The 14925-nt window shown below is 44.3% G+C and overlaps 1 protein-coding gene across 2 annotated transcripts in view; it reads right to left on the bottom strand.

The window, feature by feature from the left end:
• Positions 1–14925, bottom strand: part of LOC146809765 (serine/threonine-protein kinase SBK2-like) — a 190754-nt gene that overhangs the window by 102236 nt on the left and 73593 nt on the right. The window contains exon 1 of one of the 2 annotated variants that reach the window (XM_085616614.1): positions 7788–7900. The exons of the other annotated variant lie outside the window; for it this stretch is intronic. Coding sequence (XP_085472740.1) covers positions 7788–7887 — 100 coding nt within the window. The 5' untranslated portion in view covers positions 7888–7900. Of the gene's footprint in view, positions 1–7787; positions 7901–14925 lie in introns of those variants that run through there. 2 annotated transcript variants of the gene reach the window in all.

The following is a 14925-nucleotide window of genomic DNA, read 5'->3' as shown; positions in this document are numbered from 1 at the left end:
TGTAGTTTTTTTTAAAGTGCAAATTTGACTGGCCTAAACCTTCCTTTTGAATATTAATAAGCCATGCCTAAGTAGGCCTTAATGCCTAATAAGGCAAGCTGCATGTTATCTAAAAGTAAGATATTTAAAAGTCGTGGGAATCCATCGATATCGAGCCCTTTTTGTTTTCAACCCAGAGTTTAATCAGTGCAGACAATGAAGGAGAGACCATTGATGCCATAAACCTCCGTGGACCTCTCCCGCCGGTGCTTTTCCCCATAACCCAACGGTTTTACTGAGGCTCCATCTTGGCGCTGGAATCCATCAACTTCAGACCCCTTAGCTCAGCACCAGCCACTGTCTGCTTTCTCGGATGGCTATCAATGGCGAGGAAGTAATATTTCTACTGTGACAAACCCGGTCCATGTATCAAACCCACACTCCATCATAGTCAACCTTAAACCTTACCCTTGGTCCGGTCAAGTGCAACCAGATGACTGTCATTGGAGCTTAACTCTTTATGGTGATGTTTTCATTTAAAACTTTTAAAATTCATATCTCTGATTCCCCTTATAGGATTTTGGATGTTTTTGTATTATTCTGTTCATTACATTATTCTCTATTTTTATACATTGAAATTGGGCTGTTTTGGTACTGCTAAGTGCTTTACACTTGTTCTTAAGTTCATCCTGTTTGCTGGGTGCCATAGCTACATAGGGGTTGAGCTCAGGTTTAAATTACTGAAACCTTTACTGGACCTAAAAATAAAAAGCTGTTATTACTTGTGGGGAACTGCCCCCCATCCCCAACCAATAATCTACTTTCTCACACTGTCATTCTCTCTCTCTTGTACTTACTATCACTCACTCTAATTCGCTCATTCATTCTCTGTCATTCTCACTGATTTTCTCTCTTACATTCATGTTCACTCTTAGTGCCACTCATACTTTCTCACTCATACTCAATCTTGCTTTCACTCATTCTTACTTATTTTCACTCAGTTATACTCGCTCACTGGCACTCACTCTCGCTCATCATTACTCACACTTCCCCATACTCATTCTTACTGACTCTCACTCACTCTCCCTCACTTGCAGTCACTCTTTCTCTCACTCCATTCTCACTCATACTCACTGACACTCACCAGCCCATTTACTATAGAATTCACAATGTAGCACAGCAACCAGAGTTGTTCTGCTGTGTTGCGCTAGAGGGAGAGAGCATTGAAGAGCCATATCTACAAAAATATGGCATTGATGCTCTATTTCCTAGTACTGGTGCACAAACAGGCTGCCTGGTAACAAAAACAAACCTTTGCACCATGCTGCAAAAATATGTATGACCTCTAGCATGGGTTTTATACTGGAAGTATACCCTTCTAGTACAAAATACCATGCCTAGACAAACATTAACACTTTTACACACTGGATGCGTGTTGTATAGTGCAGCACTCATCCAAAGTGTGAAAATTTGGGAGAAACTAAAACGTCAAGGATGTGTTATTTTTTAGTGCAAAGCCCTGTCTAATAATTTTACTAGATAGGACTTTTGATCAAAAAACATTGGTTATAGCGCGGTAACGCCACAATAACGTCCATGAATAGCCCTTTGATACAAGCCCTACAAAGCAGTGCAAAACACAATATGCACTACTTTAAGGCTACTTTACATCACAAAAAACATTTTGCGCTGGAATGTAGATGTTTCTAAATTTTGCGTCACTTTGCGCCAGCACATTCTTGATAAATCTGCCCCAAGATTTCACTCTTTCCTTTTACCCTCTCACTACTTCGTACTCACTCTCACTCACTTTCATGCACATACCGACATGCTCACACATATAGACACACTTACAGATACATACGCACTCTCACCCAACCACACTCTCACCCGCAAGCACACAACATACAAAAGTGTTATATTTTACTTTTCACAGCTGTCAGTGAAGGTTCCATTTTAGCTCCTGGTGCTTCATTTTTTATTACACTAATAGGGAATAATGCGCTATTATTCACTATTAACATAAAAAAACGTCCTGAAAAATAGGCTAGATATAAAAGAAAGGCACTCCTGTTTTATTGAGACCGATTGTGGCACCTCTGATCTCACGGGGTCACTAAAGCAAAGCCAGGGGTCGCAAGGGGCAAGCGAGGGGTCACAGCTGCGACCCCTTGCAACCTCTAAATGATGTCCATTCAAAATTCAGTATAGAGATGTTGGCTTTTTCTCCCTATTTTTGTTTGCCTTCTTTACAGGTATTTGAATGGGCCGCGGTAGTATTAGCTCACCTTTGAAGGCGTTCCATTTCTCGTACAAAAGGCCTGGTTTCATTGTATACATGTGTAATCTAATTATTAGGATTTTGTTGCGAAAGCATTTAAGTATTTTTTCTTTTTTTTAAAGTAAACACACTGACAGAGACAATGTTAACACAGGCCCTTTATCCAATACAGTATCAGGAGACTTTCCATGGTTTAAGCCTATAATTAATGTAGCAGGAAGGGTTTTAATATTGTACACTTGCCAACAATTGCAAAGATAACGCGTTTTACATGGTGAAATCTCTTGTAAATGCAATAGGAACAGGTTTTACATTTTTGACTCATGCACAAATACAATATATTAGTGAACTCTCGCACTAAAGCAAAAGGAAAGGATTTACATTGTGACCTCCGTGGCATATAAAGCAGGAAGGGACGGTATGTGGTGAACTCTGTTCTAACTACATTAACACTGAAAGACCTTCAAACAGCACACTAGGAGATACCGGACTGCAGTGTTACTAGATTTACTTAAAGAACCTCAATGGATGTGGTTCACAAATTTCGAATTGGTTCCACTTAGAATTCGATGAAATAATGGAATTGAACAAGTCCACCAGTACTGCATGGAATATTCTCTTCCTCTGGGTCTCAGCCACTAATATGTTCCTTATGAGTTGACTGAGTAAGAAAAAATGGATGACAGTAACGTCCAGTTTAAATATCAAAGAAAAAAAGCCATAATACAGCTTGGGAGTGCAAAATAGGGTGTCTGCATCCATAAATTTCTTCTTCCTAGATTAACTCACTAGAAATATATAATGTAGCCGTTTGTGTGAATCACACTACTTCTTTTCAAAAGTAAATGTACTAAATGGAAGTCTTTTTGAAAGTGTGATTGTGTTCTATAACTTTCTAATGCACACCGGCTTCCTGACTAGACCTTGGGCTGCGCTGCCTCACTACACTGAGGGTCGAAGTGCTAAAGGAGTGTAGCAAGCACAAGGATATGATGGACGGAGCGCTGAAACTTTTCAGACACTCCAGTTCAGACCCAGTCATATACAAATCAGCCTTAACCCTGTTCTTCATCGGAACAGTCCAGCCCGAAATGCCAAGCCAGTCATCCCTGCACCAGAAGCAAGCATCCTAGGGCTGGTTTTGGGATTTCACCCCTCATCAGCCAGGCTAGCTTGAATCCAGTGACACAGTGAGCCCGGGAACACTACAATGCAACACAGCAAGTATCTCTTCTCAGAATGCAGTATCTCCCACATAGATCCATTCTCTGACCCTATGTCTGCTTTAACCCTGTAAAGCACTCCCTCTGCGTCTTTAGGCTAGTCTCGTGCTTTACAAATACCACAAAGTTGTTGTAAGAAATGTGGTTATTAGTTGAGAGGGGTGTGACCCTTGTAAGGATGGACTACAAAAGTCACTAAATAAACCTTTGTTTAACTCTGGTAGCTTTGCCTAAAGTAGTCAGACTTTACTTAGAGACAATGTGTAAAGTATTAATGAGGTACTCAAACAGTGATAAACTGTGAACACTACACAAGAACAATCACAAACCAATTTAGAAAACAACAACAAAAATCCAATCATTAGAAGCAGAGTTATGAGTTTGTAAAGTCTTAGGTAAAAATAGTACCAAGAGGCATGAAGCACCAACTGGGTGTATTTAGTCTTGCTGGACCAAGACAAAGTCATACGTTCGGGCTGGCCGCGATGGAGTTCCGCCGGGTACAGGATTAAGTCCAGCCCGCTGGAAGTTGTACCTTCTGTCCTTGATCGGAGGTCTGCACAGCTTTGCTTTGTGGATCTCTGTGTTGCTCGCCGTCAGAACCAGTGAAGCCTTCAGATAGGAGGCAAGGCTATTCAGGGCTTTGTGTCACTTGTCATCGAATCAAATGAAGCCTTTGGATAGAAGCTGTGTGGCTCAGCCTCGCTCTGCATTGGATCAGTAAATCTTCCAGACGTGATCTGCACTGCGTCGCTCTTTGAGGCTTTACATTATTCAGAGTCCGATCTGGTGAAGCTTTCAGCTGTGTAGCGAGGCTTTGCGTCTACCGTCATCGTATCCAGTGAACCGTTTGAGTGGAAGGTGGAAGGCTCTGTGTCGCTTCACGTTGGATCTGATGGAGCCTTCCCATAGTCAGGGAGAAGTACACTCTGACTTCAGCCAAGGGTCTATGGCCTCGAGGATAGCACTTGGTGGTCAGGTCTCATTCCCACAGAGGCCATCCGAGTGAACGAGGTCAGGTCCAGTTTGGTCTGGTCTGCTGAAAATCAAAGGCCTTCGGAAGCTTGTTGTGTCCCTGTAACTCACACAGGAGGTCAGCCAACTGATCCTTACAGTCATTTTTGGAGTCCTGGGTTCAAAGCAAGCAGGTTGAGTCTTCTTTCGTCAGACAGCAGGGCAGTTCTTCTTTTAAATCTTCTCAGGTCCAGCAGTGTTCTGATTGCAGGTTCTGAGAAGCCACTTTTATACTGAGTGCAACATGTGGGTAATAGACATCCCCTTTCTCTTACCCTAAACTGGTTCTGGTCAGTTCTTACCATTTGCCAGTGACAGGATATGCATCTTTTGTAGTCAGGAAGGGTTGAGTACAACCGGTTGCATGACGAAACAACGCAGGGAAACACTTTGCATGCGTGTGCACTGCATTTTCTACCCCGCAATTTTGTTAGAAAGCATATGCTTTTACAATATATGTCTTTACCACACATTGTTTTTCTATATATTTACATATATAAAAAATGTATTTGTGGGGGGAGACCCCCCACACCCTTGAACTTACCTTAAATGTGTGGTAAAGCCATGGGTTGTGAAGGCATAAACGGTGTAAACATGCATGGTAAAAAAATGCGAAGTAAAGGCACATGGTAAAAACCTCGTTGTTAAGGCTGTTTCCCAGTACAACCCCGCCAGGCCATTCTGTTCAGAAGAACAACCTTTGTTACACCAAGGCCTTTTTGTCCACTGTCTGGACCACAGGAGAGCTATTAACAGTCATGTCACCCTGAACACTAGCAGAAATGCACATTTGGTTTAGGCAGGAAAATGCCAACTTTCTAAAACTTTTATTTTCAAAATAGTAAATTTAAATCTTTACTGTTAAAGAGGATTTTAAATTACAATTCAAATGAGTGGAAGAAGTATTTATTTAGCTGTACCCAAACTGAAATTATCACTTAATACATGTAATAAGACAACCCAGTGTGGCCACTGTGAAAAACTACTTTGGGAGGCTTTTCAACTGCCAGGACATATAAAACTTTAAATATACATGTCCTACTTTCTAAATACTATTTACTCTGCCCTATGAGTTGCTAAGCCCTACCTTGGGGGTGACTTATAAGCATTGAAAATGATAGTTTAGGCCTAGCAAAAGGTTTATTGGCCAGCTTGAAATGGCAGTTTAAGAACTGCACACACCGGCTGTAACGGCAGGCCTGATACCAGGGCCGGGCTGGCCGTAGAGGCCACCGGGCGTTCTCCCTGTGGGGCATAAGGGTGGGGACCAGTTTTTGAGCAGAGGAGGGTGGTTTTTCAGCAGTGCTGCAATATCTGCCCCCTGTAACAGAAGCGTCTGAAGTGCGAAAACGGCATTAGTGCTGCCTCAAACTAGCACCCCACCCCCCCATCTCCCCTTCCTCCACCAGGGCCGGTCCAGAAGAATTGCCAGGGCTGGTTTGTATTCCCAGTCCAGCCCTGCCCTGCCTGATACAGGTTTTACACTGCTACTTCAGTGGGTGGCATAACCAGTGCTTCCGCCCACTAGTAGCATTTAAATTACAGGATGTGTGCACGTGTAGAAAGTACCATCTACTAGGGAGGTATAAATAAATTAATTGTACAAATCAGGTGTATACCAGTTTTACCATGTTTGGAAGGAGTAGTGCAAGCACTTTACCAAGGCTTGCAGGATTAAAGTGTGCAGTCTTAATGCCCAAAAAAATGGGTTCAGCAAAAACGGGGTAATGAAGGCAAAAATCTGGGGAAATACCACACAAAAGATGGCCATTTTCAACAGCTAAATGTTAGATAATGACAGCTAATTTAATTTTAAGTACTGCAACTTGTTTTTTCTGTGGCAAAGTTTTCTTCCATGTTAAATTCGATTTGAGTATTTTTTTCAATTCATGAGCCCTCCCCCCCTCCCTGTTCAGCGATGATTGACACCTCCAAGAGGCAGTGACGTGCTCGAGCGCCCTGCTGCGGCTTAGCCATGCGTTCATCCAAGGACCTCAGGGGGCTTAGCAAACCTGGAGCCCGTTCAAAGCTCGAGACGGGCACAGCTTGGGGTAAGGCCGTCCTTAAGAGAGCGCCCGCCGCATGTGTGCAGAACCTGAGCCGCCGGCAAGAACAAGTTGACTCTACATTGCTAAATAGCCCACTTGATAATCCTGTATCAGATTCAACTGCATCTAATTCATTAAAGTCGTCTGCATGCTAACTTTTTGGAGGGGTTTCCGCGGCGCTGAGGCCGAAGCACATATTCACACGTCTCTGCTTTCATTTTCCCTGCGCGCGTTTATGCTACTGTTTGGGACAAAAATGATGGCAGTGAGAGAACAACTTCTCGCAGTTAGAACCTGTCTTATTCACTAGAACAGGGTCCACTGATTTTAATTTTACTCTTCCAAGAACTTATTTTCAGAATGATGCTGGTTCATGTTAAGCAGAAGTTAATGGTTAAACATCGTCTTATTTTGAATGCCAGGTTAACAAATGATTTCGTGGTATAGTAATCCTGTCCTGCTCGCTCGTGTAACAGCGTAACGCGTCCTGAGACTTGAAGTTGTTGCTCTCAGTCAACAAGCAAATAGTAGGTAAAGTTATCTAGTGAATTCACCCAACACGCAAATGTCTTGTCAGGCAAATACTTTTTGGCATATAGTTCCAAAATACTCGTTTACCAATTCCCCTGGAAGTTTGATTTCCATAAATACAGTTTTCACGCTACAACTAGGAGAGGAGAGTGTTGTGAAACTTCAAAGTATCTTTTACAATTTTTCCAAACTTGTGAAGTTCAGGAACAGGGAAGACTTATTTAAAACACCTACTAGAAGCAGTTAAAAAAAATGAAAAGAACACGACAAACATACGTTAGCAAGTGAATTTTCACAAAACGTTATTGCCAAAGTTATAATCATGCACCCCCGATTAAAACTCTTTTAGCCCATTATTATATGTCTGCCTCTGGAAGCAATTTCTATTTTATAAACGTATAACATTGCTTTGTAAAACAATTAAACCTATAGAAACGTGATTAAGATTAGTGTTTGGACGGCAGTGACCGATTTTCCATAGGGCCAGTGTGCTCTGGGGGAAGCAGCTCACTGTTACACAGTATAAACCTGTTGTGTAGCACTGCCAGCAGTGCACAACAGCACCTCTTCGTAAAAGGTTTCTCTCAGCCCAGCCCGCTCTTCCCAAAGTAATCAGGCGGTTTGCAGCAGCCCCCACGCCGCCTACAGCAGCATGGACACCAACGAGCATAACAATTCCATCGATATTGCCACAAAACTAGAAAGACGTACCTTGTGCGCACAGCAAGCACATGGTCCAGGGCGTGCTCGGAGTACGATTCAGCAGCAGCCCGTGCAGCGAGGAGGAAAGCTGACCCCTTACATCATTCATCTCCTACTGGGTATTGAGAAACCTGAACACAGCAGCGCGCCAATAAATCACGGCGGCAACCGAAGGGAGCCAGCCCATCCGAGCAGTACCGCCTGCCGCCCTTCATACGAGATGAGCAGATGAAAACATGCGGCGGGTCCCGCAGAGGCCTCCGGTGGGCCCCACAGGTAAAAGTATCCTCAGCTGAGGAAGCAGAGCAGGTCTGAGTGCAGAGAAAATGGAGTTGTCCTTCCTCGTGGACCACCTGGGCACTATCCCTCTGCACATCAGGACTCGCACTCTCTCCAGGCCTGATTTGCAACACACAGGTGTCTTCGGCTATCCTACACATTCAATATGTTGACTTGAAAAACGGTCAGACTGAAGACTTACTTGTGCGTACATTTGGGAGCAGTCTTCTCTTGTGTAGGTTACACTGTGTTTGCAAAGTTCCTCAACTCATGAATGAGTTATGAGTGTGCAACTTACATGTGAATAAATTGCACCTAACTAAGGGGTATATTCACAAGAACGTGTGATAAACATCACCAAAAAATGTCAATGCAACTTCACATATCGCAGCCTACTGCATGAAAACAACCCTGTGTCAAGGTGGAATTCACACAACAAGTCGGTACCATGCGATAGTCTGCCGACACCGCGGACAATGTTCACGGTACAACCACCTCGACGGAGATAAAAACACAAACCACAACGCGAAAAAACATGCGATGAGCCCATTCGTGATTAGGAAAGCAGGGATAAGCACCGCCAGGCCCGCGATACACACGGAAGGCGGGAATAAGCACAATAAAAGCCTGAAAAAAAAGACAAACCACACGGAAAACAACAGCCATGCACAATGGAGGCAACCCGAGCCAGCAGACAACCCCACAAGCCCCATTGGCATTAAAACATTGTCATGGCAGGCCATCTTGGAGAAGGTGAATGCAGCCTGAGAGCGGAGGAGGATAATGGAAGAAAACCAGAACATCCGCAATGATGTGAAAGACACAAACAAGCAGAAACACGCCAACAACAAGAAGGCAGCAATGCACACCGGAGGTGGGAGTCCAGCGTCACACCAGGAGCTGGATGACATAGAGGAAATGGTGTCCACCACATCAGTCTGGAGATGTTGGCAGGACTCACAGACCACAAACTGCCCAAACAACAGACACTACAGCAACAGGAAGAGGAACAAGCAGGGACTGGGGGGACGGGGGGAGATGGGCACAATGGCACAGATGTACAATTAAGCACAGCACAACTGCAGACAAACCATGCCCAAGAGTAACAACAACAACCCGGAGCACAAGTCACACAACCCGGCAAAATCACACCAATGAACAAGCACATAAGTGAAAACCACACTGCCTGAAAGGGAGAAGGGTGTGCCAAATCAGAGCTGAAGGGACATCTCACACACAATGCAGCACACACACATTGGAAACAGAGCACCCCAACATCGAACACAATGTGGTGCAACCACCAACATCTGCACAACCTAACACAGGACACAAGTGCACCCGCGTGTGGCCGGTAAACGGCCATACACATCTGGCTAAGCATGAAACAGGGACATGATAATGCACAAGTCCAAACCCAACAGTCCTGATGGGGTAGCAATGCACATATGGCAGGGAGCGAAAGAGTCTGTGACACACACATTGGCATACAAATCAAGGCACAACACAGTTGGGGACAAGTGAAAGTGAGGAAACTTTATCAACAGATGTGTGTCAGTATGGCCAACAGAAGTGCCACGAAATGCAGACCAATGCAGCAGCATGTCTGAATGAGGAACGTAGGAAAGCGCCCATGTCCACATCGGGGGAGTCCATCACCAACACAAGTCTGTGCCAACCCGCGTTGGTTGTCCGCGTTGGGAACATGAATCCAGGCCAATGCAGCCATGTCCACTGTCGTCTTGTGACATGCGACCAGATTCCCAAAACACAACCAGGCGTCGGGACACGGGCAGTGGGTCACATCCAGTTGTGGCTGCAGGTATCTTGTCACTCGTCCATGAACGCGTGTGTAGCTGCGTAGGCCAACATCTCCAATGAGCGATCATTGTTCACCACATCTGACATGTCGTCGACGTAATCCATCAGCTGACCCAGACAGATGTACTGACTCCAACCAATGGACCCAATGTGCACCAAAGCCCAATCGGGTAGTGGCTCAATGTGCTCACTGCACACGACGACTCATGTAATTTCCCAGGTCCAGTTTCCAGCCTGCATGCCAAACATCCATGCATGCCATAAACGGGCATCACGGTGACACTCCTGGTCATGGACCAACAGGGGGCGCACACACACGTCGTAATCCTGGTCAGCTACCATTACGCTGGAGAGGCTGACATCCATGGACCACTCGAATGTGCACGAGCGACAATGCAACACAGGCTGAACGCAGGTGACGTCCGCAAGGCGGAAGCCCAGCCGGTAACTGATGCTCAGCACAGCCCCCAGTACATGCAGCAGACGTGCACGGTACAGGATCACATGACTGGAGACAAGCATGTGTCCGGGATGGTCTGCCATTGTGCCAGTGGCTCTGCTTGAAGTGGGACAGGCTTGCCCAGCGCCAGTCCTGTGGATGAAATGGCACAGCTCGGTGCAATGAGCAGTGTCTGTGTGGAATGGGTGCAGGCCTGGGGTGGGGTAGGAGTACGTGTGAAGGCCATTTCACGCACGGTAACTACGACCAAGGATGTCTGCGTGTGGGATGTGTACACGTTGGTCTCACGTCGGGCAGTACGTAGTGTGGGAGTCGCAAGCAAATGCTATCGTATCTGTCAGGGGGTGCTGGCCACATGCAAGTTCCTGCTCAGAGCTGCAGATGTGCTACCACCTGTTAGTTCATACAAAGGACCTTTCATCCCTACAGTGACTTCACCATATGCATGAATACAGGAGAGGGACAGAGGCCTGTCGTGTGTGTGGTGGGATGTCTGCGACCTTGGGAATCATTGATGATATGCCCAGCACGGGGCACATGAGCGGCCTCACTGTGTGTTACGTTGCCACACAGCTGCTCCTCCCTCCACGAGCCCCCACACTTATGTATGCTGCCTCTGTCGTGTTCCCGGGGGGGGGGGCGGGGCGGGCCAGGTCCTGGGGTGGTGGCGGGCCTGGGGTGGTTGCAGTGGGTTTTGTGGCCCTCATGGTCATCCGCGTTGCATGACATCTGTGGGTCTTCCGATGTGGCTCTTGGCTGGGCTCCCTTTCGTGCTGCAGGTAGCCATCCTGCTTAACACCAGCAAAAGGCAGGTGTTAAATACCTGCGTCTACTGCAGCTTATCACATGGTTTTGATTCGCATCGCGGATCTGGCAGTTCGTTGGGAAAGTGGTGTTGTGGTGTTTTCGTGTGTTTTTGCATGGGAACGCCTACTCTGTATCTCATTAGGATTAGTTGGTGGTGTACACCGTGGAGATACATTTTGGGGCAGTTATCGCGGGAATACTAGCGATGTCTGCAGTTTGCACCAGCTTGTGAATGGGGTGTTAACTCTATCTCCACTTTTGATGCGTTCAGGTGGAGATAAATCGGAGATAAGTCCCTGTGAATATGTCCTTAAGTTTACTCTTAGATGATACTAGTGGGTGCTCCTTCCAGCAACAAAAAATGCAAATATAGTACATGACCAATCAGGTGTAACTTTTATGGGATTTACTTTTGTATGCTTTTTGGTTGACACATTTTTCTGCACATTTCGTATAATTTTCCTTTGTAGCTGGTTATATTTTTCATGTAAGTTTCAACTGTGGGAGACTGGTTGTTATATCTGACAGCTTTTGGTGTGGTCTTCCCCAAAACGTTTTGCCTTCTTCCCTCCTGTATGCTAAAATTATTTTCTGTTGGCCTTAGGACTGTGCACTTTGCCACTGCTAACCAGTGCTAAAGTGCTTGTGCTCATGGTAAAATGGACCTACCCGTGATTGGCACATTTAATTTACTTTCTTATAAGTCCCCAGTAAAGTGGTACATTTACCCCGGGCCAGTAAATGATCTGCAGCTAGTGGGCCTGCAGCATTTACTGTGCCACCGAATTAAGTAGCCTTTTACAACACCTCTCAGGCCTGCGGTTGCAGCCTGTCTGCAGTTTTAAACTGCTAATTCGGCCTGGCTAAATAAATCTTTTTCCACGCCTAGCCTCCCTTTTCAAGTTGAAGCCTTTGCTAATGACTTCCGATGTGCATTAAGAAAGCTTCACTGATAATGCATTTCGACCATTGCTTAATTTGGGTTGGCCCATTGTTGGCTTTGCGGTTTGTAACTCACAGTTGCTTGCTTTCTATTTAATGGATTTATTTGCTTTAGGCTGTCCAGCTCAGGTTCATGCCTCTTCTGGATCATCCCTTGTTTACTGTATCCTTCAGGGTATTGATTTATGTAAACAGGTCTTTAAATCTTGTTCTTACTGTGTCACATGCTCTGGCACAGAGGTCAAATTCCAGTCTGTGTTCTGAGGGAACTTGATGTTTACTTTTCTTTCTCTGACTTCAAAGTGAGCGAATTTATGTGACAATCCTGCCGGGTACCCATGTGAGCGGGAAGGCTGTAGCATTTAATTTATTATGGCACACAGCAAGAAGTATGCTGGTATTTCAGAATATATCTGACTTAGGAAAGTAAACATTTTTTTTGTAATTTTGAAATGTGGTGAAAACAAATATCTGAATGTGATCAAAACACATCAGTACAGTAGGTGATGATATTTCAACACATTATCGTTTGTGCACAGTAAAACAGTATGTCTCTGGAAATCTAATGGCCATTTTAATTGAAAATGTGTTGTATATAATGGCAGTGCGCTACTACACCATGCATACTCCACACTATGTCACTCCACTTTACATCACTCCACACTACAACACTGTACTCCACTCTCTGCACTTCCACTCTATGCTGCACCACTCCATTTAACGACACTCCACTCTAAGACACTCTATTACATGTCACTCCTCTCTATACTACCCCACTACATACTTTGCCACCCACTCTCCTTCACACTATACCCCTCCATTCTGGATCACATACCTCACTCCACCACCCCAATCTACCCAGCTCCACTCCATTCTTCCCCAATCTACCTCCCTCTACTTCACTACAATCTACCCCAATCTACTCCACCCAATATACCCCACTAAACTCCAACCTACTCCACTCTACTCCAATCTATCCCACTCTACTCAATCTGCCCCAACCTACCCCACCACACTCTAATCTACCCCACTCCACCTTACCCCTATCTACCCACTCCACTCCAGTCTACACCACTCTACTCCAATCTACCCCAGTCCATTCCACCCAATCTAACCCCATTCCATTTCAATCTAACCGACTCCACCCCAATTCACCCCAATCCAATATACCCCACACCACTCCACCCCAATCTATCCCACTCCAATCTTTCCCAGACCTACTCCACTCCTATCTACTCCACTCCACCCCAGTCTATCCCATGCTACATCGATCTACCCATATCTAGTCATAAATTCAAAACTGTCCTGAACAGGGGCCCCCAAAATACAATTGGCCCCTGGCCCCTAAAATCCTCAAGTTGTCCCTGTAATAGCACTGTAAATGGTTATTTTAATATTTTTTTTCCATAGATTTGAAACTTTTGATGCCAAGGTTATATAAAACAAATAGTACTGTAAATAAGGTGCACGTGGGTCAACACATCTTTTCATTTTGGTTTCTGAAGTTATCCCAGAAGCAACCCATAATCTGCAATTTATCTTTCTTTGCACACCTTTCAGAACAACATCCACAGATCTGTTTCTAATAACTAATTCAAGATGTTTCACGTGGAGGTGAGACATTATTGATTAGCTGAAGAAAAACCTAATTTAAAATCGGAGAACTTCATCTGCGCTGAAAGTGACCACCTCAGCTTCAGAAAAAAAGAAAACACAACTTTTATGAATTCTATGTGCGCTCATTATTTCAGACAGAGAAACACCTAGAAACGATCTGTCCTCAGAGGCACACTAAATATGTTTTATTTCACATTCACCACTTTTTTTGAGTGACATGCCGCTGTATGGCCTCGGACATGTAGCTGCGGCAGCCCTGGAGCATGTTTCCTTTATTTATCTTTTTTAACAATCACAATTACTATTAAGGAACAAGCCAGTACAGTTATACTCAAAGCCTACCTTGCTCATTGTATGCCAAGACGAGAAAAATGTCTGAGATGTGTGATATAGTGCACGGACATTTAGAATGGACATTAATTCATCATCTGCACTAAAGTTATATAAATCTAGGTAATCACAGTTAGATCAATGCCATCTTCTTCAAAATATTTGTTTGCTAATTCATTGACAAATGTCCACATTTTCATATTCAAATCAAATCAAAATACGCTTTATTCGATTTAAAACAATTAAATCATAAAAGCACATCATAAAAACAAAGATTTAAAAACATAATATATCAATTCATGTAAGAACATTAGAAATACAATACAGATTTCTTTTAAACATCCCTAACGTGAATAAAATCGAGAATCAGTTACGCTGGACGCTAATTACATCGAGTTTCTAGATCTAACTACCCCTTTTAAAAATATAGCTATATGGCCAGTAACAACTTTTCATATTTATGGAAAAAACTTCAAAGGCTGTCCTGCCGATTTTGGGCTCTGTGTTCTAGAGGTTGGAGGGCACATCGTGCTGGAAAGGCCAGTATGTAGTCAGGAAACAAGAATGACTGGCTACTCTTTATTCATTAGAGCAGAGACGTTTTAAGGCATGGGCAAAGTAAGCTCTGGCCCAGGGCCCCAGTCTTTCAGGGTCCCCCTGAAAAAGCCAGCTTTGTTCTGCAGAGAGTCTTGCCCTGATGACTTTGAATCATTTTTAAACAGATTGTTTTAAATACTGTTTTCCTTTAATTTATGTTTAATATGGATGATATGTGAGTCAATTGCAGACCTTTTTTAGAGAAATGTTGTGTGTATGTTTTATGCAACATCCATAAAAATGTATCTTTTAGATCAAAACAGGACCTGACATGAGAAATGGGAGGGTGTCCCACAT

This window comes from Triturus cristatus, chromosome 7 (assembly GCF_964204655.1).
Source record: "Triturus cristatus chromosome 7, aTriCri1.1, whole genome shotgun sequence".
Lineage (NCBI taxonomy): Eukaryota > Metazoa > Chordata > Amphibia > Caudata > Salamandridae > Triturus > Triturus cristatus.
This window is presented reverse-complemented; position numbering and strand designations above follow the sequence as displayed.